The sequence below is a fragment of the Fopius arisanus genome, unplaced genomic scaffold (genome assembly GCF_000806365.1).
Source record: "Fopius arisanus strain USDA-PBARC FA_bdor unplaced genomic scaffold, ASM80636v1 scaffold00200, whole genome shotgun sequence".
In the NCBI taxonomy this organism is placed as follows: domain Eukaryota; kingdom Metazoa; phylum Arthropoda; class Insecta; order Hymenoptera; family Braconidae; genus Fopius; species Fopius arisanus.
In genome coordinates this window covers 90,456-100,038 of record NW_011887939.1, presented here as the reverse complement: position 1 = coordinate 100,038, position 9,583 = coordinate 90,456, and the positions used below count along the sequence as shown (strand labels likewise).

Sequence of the window (9,583 nt, the reverse complement as noted above, 5' to 3'; positions counted from 1 at the left end):
ATGTTCCCCATTAACCTGGTTTTTAGCCAACCCCACGCAGAGTTCGAGACATTTCTGTCCCGGCCTCCGCCGAGGTGGTTATTCCGCCCGGCCGTCCTCCTATCCACCACCCGGAGACGCGCTCGGTTGGTGGCTCAACCGCGCTCTCCGCACCCCAGTCAAGGGGTTTAGAGAGACCCGAGGTGTGGTTTACTTATTAATTTAAAAAAAAACGAAGGAAGTTTTGGTATAGACGGAGCCAACATAAAAATTAAGTAATTAATCAATTTTATAAAATCCATAGTACTACAGAAATATATTTTCATATGAAAAACAATTAATATTCGTTCATAAGTCAAACTTTTTCATGATTTTCATGCAGTGTCAAAATGAGGTCAATATGCAATTTTTTTCTGAAAGTATTGAAAATTTATCTATTAATAATTGATTGATTGAAGAATAAATTAATTTGATTATTTATAACAACACTGATTAAATTGAATAGTTTTATTCGAAGGACTTATGATCTTTATTCTAGTCGGTTGGAATCTATTCTAAAAAGACAAATATGAGAAATTCAATGGGGGAAGATTCACCATACCTACCCGGCTGGATGCTTTAATCACTATGACACATAATTACCGTCTGCCTGATTGATTTTCCATAGAACGATAATTATATGCTGATATACAAAGATTCATCCTGTAATTTAAGTTTGTAGTGTATATTGAAAAACAGTGTAAGTAAAAAATGTTTATTATCATTTGTCGAATATTGTTAAAGATACATCACATAAATTGAATAAAATGTTAATATTGTCATAGATGTACTGAAATCATTTTTTAATTTCCAAGACTGGGTGCACCATTTCATTCTATGACTAATAATTCACACTGATGTTCTTATTAAGCATGACAGTTTCTTAAAGTATGTCTGTCTTTTAATAAAAAAAAAAAACAACCAAATGGTAACGATAGAAAATATTAAATGTAAGCAAAGAAAATACTGAGGATATTATAAGACTATCCCTTAAGGTTATCTTCTTAAAATAATAACTGTTTCTTAAAATATTTCTATTCTTCCTTTAATATTAAAGAAAAATAAACAACCAAATGGCAAAGATATATAATATTAAAGACAATGGGAGAAGAAGTCTGTAGTTAACGATCTTAATATTAATGTGGTTCAACTTCGATACTACGTAAGTATTATAATACTGAAACATAATTATATTTTCTTTAAATTGAATGTTAATAACCTTCTGTTCGTTGACTAATTCAACTATTCTTCGTTTAATATTAAAGAAAAATAAACAACGCAATGGCAAAGATATACAATATTAAACATAACTGGAGAAAAAGTCTGTAGTTAACGATTCTAGTATTAATTTGGTTTAACTTCGATACTACCTACGTATTATAATACTGAAACATAATTATATTTCCTTTAAATTGAACGTTGATAACCTTGTGTTTGTTGAAAAATTTAATTGCTTCTAATGCGATGAGTAGCAAGGATATGAAAATATTTTAGTTTACACTAAAAAACCCTGATCCAACATATCAATGTTATTTATCACATTATGATTGATTATCACATTATGATTGTGACGTTAACATGGAGTCCGAAAAATGAAATCACATGCGGATTAATCTTTTTTGATTTTCCAATTTGGTGATAGATTTTCATCTCCATCTAGAGTGACAGCGGAACGTTTGGACGTGGATAGTCCTTCATTTTTGAGAGTTTTTGAAGTAGCTGACAGTATTGCCTTCTTCATATCAGCCACTGTCATTACCCTCGACAACGTTCTCATTCCCCATATCAGACACCTTAAAAAACTGTCCCCCCATTTTATTCTTAGCCATTTGACCTTTTAACTTCAGACATACTCCTTGAGTCAGATTTTCATTGTCTTTAAAATTGGTTATTTGTACAGCCAATTTGTAGTTAGGGTCCACTACCAATCCGGCCCCATAACTTCCGTTGATAGTACTAACCAGTTTAAATGGACTACGTAAGAATGCTTCAATGCACATGGGCATTGTCATTGTTGAAACACGTTGAAGAGGAACTTCTTCGTACGAAAGGAAGCACTGTGCAGTCTCGCCATACACACCATGGAAGGTTACGTCACTGGTAGTTTGTACGTTGAATTCTGTGTCAGCCATGTTTTCGTATGAGCCTTTAAATTTTGGATTGACAGCACTGATGGTCCCCATAGTTAGGCTTACAATCTAGAAAATAATTGTTACAGCAGAATCTCATTACATTATCGGAGTCATGAAATAGTGAATTTTTATTAAAAATATTGGTTTAAATTTTATATATAAATACTTCATTTTTATTGCTTTTGTCATTTTTATTGTCATTCGACTGTTCCTCACTTGGAACTCCCTTTGATATGGATAGAAGCGATGGGAGAGGGAAGCGTGATATTTTCCAAATAAAATAGATCATAGAAAATTCGTACGAAACGTACCTGTTTTAATGTGATCTGGGGCAAATACTTGAGTGCTTCTTTGGCCCACATCAATACACGCATTCGCTTGTCATTACCGTTGTTGATAATAAACTTAAATAGATGTTTTTGAGGTGAACGTATCTCTCTCATTCCCTCAATAGTCTCCACGTAGCCAATTAACTCCCTGAATCACAGAAATTATTTCAATGTCACAATTTTGAGACACTTCATATTAATTTTATTTACTATAAAGTATGGATGAATTTTCAGTCAGAAATCGGCTTTCAATATTTAATAATTTTTCAATTGAACTAATTATAATAATTTTTAATCATAATGGAATAATTAGAGACCGAGGTTATCAAATGAGGCATCCTCATGGCAGTCTCGAAGCTTGCAACACGTATGTCTTGAAATTATATTTTTAAAGAAAAAATACTTACATGCTCGCGTCTCCAGGCTCGAAACCATCAATTTCTGCATCACTCGTCATCTCAATAGTAGACGATGTCATTTTTAAAATCTGATTACGAAACACAGCTCGACGTGTATGTATGTCCACACGTGTGACACTGATCGTACCATGACCGGAAATGACTTCCCTTCGTCATTGAAGGTGATATATCATGGATTGGGCCATCGATTTTTGGTACAGACACGATATCATTATGTGGAAACGCGGCTTAATAACTATAAATTGAATTTCGTTAAACTGTTATGCAAATTTTGTTAAAATCAAATGTTCATTTTGAAAAATTGAAAGCCAGAATAATTTCATCATGAGGATCATGAAAATTTAAAAAAAATGAGTGCTTGACATTGAAAATAAATTGAATCGAAATTTTCAACGCTTATAGCCATCCATGTCAGCTATGGCGCCATCTGTCTCCCGAAATTGGGACCCACAATGCACTGGGCCTTCATTTCAGAACAACGAACTTTATTACGACAAAAACAAAAATATGTTTTCCAAAATGATCACGGTAAAATTTGTAATAAGTTCATTGTAATCAGTGAAAGGAATTTAGCATTATGACAATTAAAAATGAAAATCGTATGATTAAAAATGACAATCAATGACTTGTGAATTGAAATAGCCACCTTAAAGGACTGAACAAATGAGGAATAAGCGTGACAGGCTTTCGAGATATCGATAGTATCGATGTTTGTCCTTTTTATAATAGGATCACCAGAAGTGAATTTATTAATTTGTACTAATGTCCCTGAGCTATTTACAATTGAGTCAATATGCACTGAGCGGGACACGATGACGTAAATCGAGCTGTTCCGAGAAACAAAAATGTAATTGACTTTCCGTAGAAAAGCGTGGTGAGCAGTTTGGAGAAATACGCGTATACACTACGTACCGATTGATATGCGAATGAGGCCGATAAACCTGCTACAATGTCGCAGGTGATACTATTTGGGCGGTCACATAACCTTGTGACGACCTCGGTAGTCAACCGAGGCAAATATTTTTTTTCTTTTTTTATTTTTTTCAATAAGTCTTATTCGAAGGGAAATTAAAATTTGTGTGAGGCCTCTGGGAGACTCCTCTCGACCTCAAGTGTCAGGAAGGAAAATTTATTTATCCTTCCGGCGTTAACAAATTTACTTTTATTGTCCCTAAATACCGTTCGTCGGGCCAAAATCCCCGACATCGAGACACGTCGAGAGTATGGAGGGTCGTCACGACTTCGGCGAAATCTGGAGCAGTCTACATGACTTCGATGACGAGAATCAGAAAGACGATCCAGCGGGAGCGTTCCTCATCCAAATTAAATGCACGCAAAAGATGTCTCCAACACAAGGATCCAACGACTCCAGCTGCTGAAAGTACGTGGTTCAGGCCGCCTTGGTCAGAGAAGCGACCGGGAGGGAAGCACTCTACGAAAACCGAACAGCTGACGTCACGGGAAGTCGCAAGAAAATCATTCGACTTGGAGTTCCCTCCGAGAACGCTAAAATTTTCACGAATTTTCCAGGAAGCTGACTCGTCGTCACGTTCCAGCTTCATCTCCGAAATGTTGTAGTTTTTGAAAATTGTTTGAAAAATCCGGAAAAACTATCTAAAAATTTTAGAGAATTATTTTTGCATCTATTTAACTGTTACCGACGAAAATATTGTAAAAATCGTAGAAATTAATTTTGCGTTTGTTTTCGATTCATATTCGGAATTTCCGAGAAATTTAGGGAAGCTTATTTTATGTTGCAAATTCCGAGTATTATTTTGATTTCGAGGAAAACATGTAACTATGTAACATGTAAGGGAAAATTCTGAGAAATTTCGCCTGCTGCTTTCGAAAAGCTCAAGCATCGTGACGCGGATCGGCTTCAGCTTGAGCAGAGTTGCCTCCCGGCCGGCGTAGAGTCAAGTTCAGTTTTTGACGTGAGAATATTGTTCTCATAATTTGACTTTAGTTTTGATGAGTTTTGGCGTCCTGTTTACTGCCCTACCCCGATAAAGACGTGGTGGAGCGACTAAACAGGTGGGCAGAGCCGAATCATTTGAGTTTTGAGGAATTATAGAGGTTTTTGAGGAGCACGTTGTTGGCCATGTAATGGCGTCCGTCCTGGCGTCATCTTACGTTGTGAAAATGCGACGGTTCCGTCGAAAGGTGAGAGTAAAGCTTAGATTTAAGCTTTTTTATGAAAATTACTATTAGTATGTTGTTGTTTAGTTCAAATATCCATTCATTTAGTTTTGTTCATTATCAGAAAAATCATCTGAGTTGCGTTTCTGTGCCGGGCTAATTTCTTTTGTCATGACGGGGATACAAAGGCCCGAGATGAAGATTTGGTATTGTTTTCTGTGTAATTTTCTTCTTATGTGAATTATAATATTTTTCTTCTTGAATTGGAAAGCCAGTTTATTCTTTGTCGAGATAGAGGAGAATCCCAGGCAGGGGGCATCGCCCCCCCCCCCCCTTCTAACAAGTGGGGTCTATTTTCACAAGTGAGCTATCCGCGATTTTGAGTTTTGAGTTCCAGTTTTTGGATAGAGCCAAGGAAAGTCAGCGCCTTTCAATAAGCCTTTACACTGACTGGCGCCCAGGCAAAATTTTGGGAATTGTAAATACATTTCGAAATAAAGAAAAAAATTAAAGTTTATTGCTTTTAGGTAGTGGCGTGCGTCACTAGCTAATTAATTTATCTCTATAGGATAAAAGTGAGCTCTCCAGGAAATGGAGCCTCAGGTGTCGAAAGTGATAACCCTTGCTCATCTGAGGTGAGTAGTGAGCGCTGTGTGAGAGTGGGGAAAGCGTTGCGTGAGCACCGCAAGTAGATGTGTGTATATGTGGACCTGTCACCTGATAGGGTTTCCAAAAGTCTCAGAAATGGAAAGGACGATCACTGCGATTTTCGGAATTTTTCGGCAAAACATATTGTTTTTCAATTATGTGGTAATCAATAGGGTTTAGGGGATTTTTCCATTAAATATTGTTTTGTGAGGAACGTTGAATTTTGGGTTGTTGGGCGTGGACAAATTAGAAAATGATGTCGGGAAGAGGAGATGAAATGAATTGAAAACCGAGATGTAAAGCACTCCGCGTTTAATGATCAGTTATCAAAAATATGTAAAAATATACAATGTGCGTTGAGAAATCTTTGAAAGCAATTAAATTTGAATCAAAACACGTTGGTTTCAACAATTGAATAAAGTTAATGAAACCAGAAATTCGTTGGGCGTCGGTTAGACGCTCGGGAGAAAACGTTGAGGGTTAACGTACTCAAAGATGCACGAAAAGTTAAGACGCGTTCACTAGGACGTTGATTGTAGGAGTGAAATTTGGGAGAGTCTCAAGCGAATTGCTGACCGAGGGTCACCGATCGGGGGAACCCGGGAAGTATCCGCAATTAATCGATCACTTGTCGTCGAGGTGGGGGTCGTTTTCTTATATGTTGTAACGTCGTATTTTTGTTTCGATCGTTCGTCGGTTTATGAGATGTCCAGACGAGAACTAAATCCTTGGCCAGGCAAGAGCCTGTCTTTTATTTAATCTCTTGGATTCTGTTTTGTCGTTTGTTATTTTGTTTATTATATCGAGTGACGTTTCACCGCTCATTTCGGACTCATCATGGGACTTTTTGGAAGTGCTCTCGCAATTTTATTCTAGATGGAGAAGCGCGAATTGTCGGAGGATATTTTTGGGCTTTCCGCCACACACGAGGAGCTGCACGAAGGAATCGGGCGATGACGCCAGCGTCCGAGCCCGCAAATTATGGGACTCACAATTGGAGCTTCACGGCGAATCTATATTACCGTTAAAATCTATGCTGTATAATTTGTTATTTTGCGAGACTCTTGAAAATGTTACGGATTGTTGTCTTGATTTTTTATTGACAATTAAGGGAGTCCAGCTATTAATTTTCTTAGAATGTTGGGCTCAATTACGGATTTATTTTTGAAAAATCCTCTGTTATCTTTGGCGACATTAATATTGGCCAATCGGATAGTCTCGCGAAGGTGACGGACCAATCATGTCGTTGTCTGATTTTGTCACCTGTTGAGCATAGTCGCTACGGCGTTAACGAAGACTTCTCGTTTGGACGCCGGACCAGTGACAACAAAACTGTTAGTTGTAAATTTTGATTTTTGTGGAGACGTTCTCGGGCGAAAGGAAAAGACCACGGAGGATATAGACGAGTCTGGGAGATTCCTCACTGCTCTGGGACCTCATTGAATAAAGTTCGGTGAGCGGTGGATTTATTAAAAGTCTTTATTGTATTTCGAAGCATTTTTGAATCTCTCGTTCTTGTTAATTATTGAACTCATTGTCCATGGCATTGACGCCATTTTCGAGTATTCCGATTTCTGGTTTGTTTAGTCTCGTTCGGTAGAGTCATTATAATTTTGTTAACGTTAAATTTCAATGACTCATTGTGATATTGAGTTTTCCTTGACTTAGAAATATCATGGTCTTAACTGAGTAATTTAGCGACTCTTGCCTCTTTCCTATATAGTATATTTGGAATTTATTGTCGCCTCATTATCGATTATCTTTTGTTTGACGAAATACCGAATTCTCGAGGTCATTGATATTATCCTCGAAATTTCAACCTCATATTTATCGTGGTCTGTGTAGCCACGAAATATTTTTTTTTTTATTAAATGTCATATTTTTATTTTGTAGCATTGAAAGAGGAATTGCAGCGTTTGTCGACGCTCGAGATTTGTGTTTTGCCGGTAACCCTTTCGGTTACTTTCGCTGTTTGCTTACGTTCTTTCAAGGCAATTCCCCTCTCAATCGCTTATCTCTCTTTTCTGTCGTATCAGTGGGCACGCTCGTTCCTTGTGATAAATGTCGATTCCGATACTGTATGGAAATTCTGACTTAACAATTACCAGTTGTTTTACCGATTCATTAGAATCTTTATTAAAATTTATTTTATTGTTACCGAGGACAGCGTGAGCTACAAGTTAAGAAAAGTCGGGGATTTTAAGATATTTACTTTGCTTCTTTTCGATAATGTCGACAATATTAAATTATTAATTTGTTACCCCGCAATCATTGAATTTGTTTGAGTTGATTTAACCCAGCCATTTCAGAATTAAGGCAGTAATTGGAACCCAGCCGCCTGCGCGGGTGATATACTAACTAGTTGGCAACTGTGTTTCTGTTGTTTACCTTTTTGAAATTTTGGCCGTTCTATTGAAAACTTCCTGGCACCTAACTTTTGTTGTTTCGCATTTGGTCGCCGAGGGCTGCGTATATTTTTCCCTTCTTCCGCGGAGGGCAAAAATACGTCACAATGTACTTTCAACAATTATTTTCTGTCCCAAATCGAATTTGCCACAAAAATTAGCTGATGAAAAAATGCTGTAGGCCCAATAGTTTTTTTAATAACGATTGAAAACCATCAAACAATTTATTGCTATTACTAAATAAATTATTGGATTTATGTGATTTCTACATGACAATATTTTGTTGCGAATTCGGTTTGGAACAAATAATAATTGTTTAAAGTAAACACCCCCTAACTCAACGACAAATGATCGATGAATTTCGGACACTTCCAGGGTTCATCGGATCGGTGTCCCAAATTTCAGTAGTGTGTCTTAATGCAAGTCGTAGTCACCGCAAGACTTCGTCAACGTCTTATCGCGTACAATCAACTTTTAAGGTGGCGCATCTCAGCTCTCGTAAATATCCAACCACCGCCCAACGAATTTCTATTCTTAGTAACGATTTTCAATTGTTATAGTAACGTGTTTCGAGTTGACTTTAAGTCGTTTCAAGGATTCATCAACGACCCTTGTACATTTTGTATATTTTTGAGACAAGTGAATATTAAACACGAAGTGTTCTACACCGGGATTTCGTTATTGTTTGATCTCCTCTTCCCGACACAATTTTCCAATTTTTCAACACCCACCCGACCAAAAAGGAACGTTCCTTATTAAATAATAATCAATGCTAAAATCCCCTAAACCTAATTGTTTAACCGATAACGCTAACCATATTTCAGTGGAGTGATGCAAGAGAACGCAAGAGAAGTATGATCCGTTCTCTCTCTCACGCATGGGTGAACGTAAAACCCCATCCCGCTGCGCGGCAGGGGCATCAGTCACACATAAACGCGGAGCCACACGGACGTACTGACGCTTAACGCTGCAGCGTCATTAGCTGCCCTATTTACCCCAATATCTCCGGGGAGTGTTTCTGATTCAAAAGTGGAAACGGACTTTTCGTCTCAAAATTGCCCTCCTGTACATACTGGTTCAGGATCAGCATGTACTTCTGGGGTACCCTGTATATCTTGTAACGAGATTTTCTCGTTACTAGTGATTATCACTAGGATAGTCACTAGGTAAGGGGAGCGACATCTAACGCCGGCTGAAATAGCCGAGCGAAAGATGAATAGACCATCGGACGACGGCCAATCAGGCCGCTCCGAAGGTAAATTAGACCAATCACACAGTGGGAAGAAACGTGGTAGGGTGAGACCATGTTTCGGAACACTGTGATGGCGCTGACGATTGCTGTTTCCCAATTCGGAAATGCACCCAGCTGTGTTAGGGAGTTCAGGGCCGACGTGCTGGCGTTCCAACTGGGTGATTCCGAAGGGCGCCGTCGACTTAGACCAGGGACCAACGGCTAGGTGAAAGGACTAGCGCCCCCGGGATCCCGTCGAGTT

General features: G+C 38.0%; 1 protein-coding gene across 1 annotated transcript; it reads right to left on the bottom strand.

The window, feature by feature from the left end:
- Nucleotides 1-1,389: 1,389 nt before the first annotated feature.
- LOC105272533 (uncharacterized) lies at nt 1,390-2,970 on the bottom strand. The gene is made up of 3 exons (XM_011314704.1): nt 2,887-2,970; nt 2,462-2,627; nt 1,390-2,216 (listed from the first exon to the last, which is right to left on the bottom strand). The coding sequence occupies exons 1-3, from the start codon at nt 2,955-2,957 to the stop codon at nt 1,761-1,763; spliced, it is 693 nt and encodes a 230-aa protein (XP_011313006.1). The 5' UTR covers nt 2,958-2,970; the 3' UTR covers nt 1,390-1,760.
- Nucleotides 2,971-9,583: the final 6,613 nt, after the last annotated feature.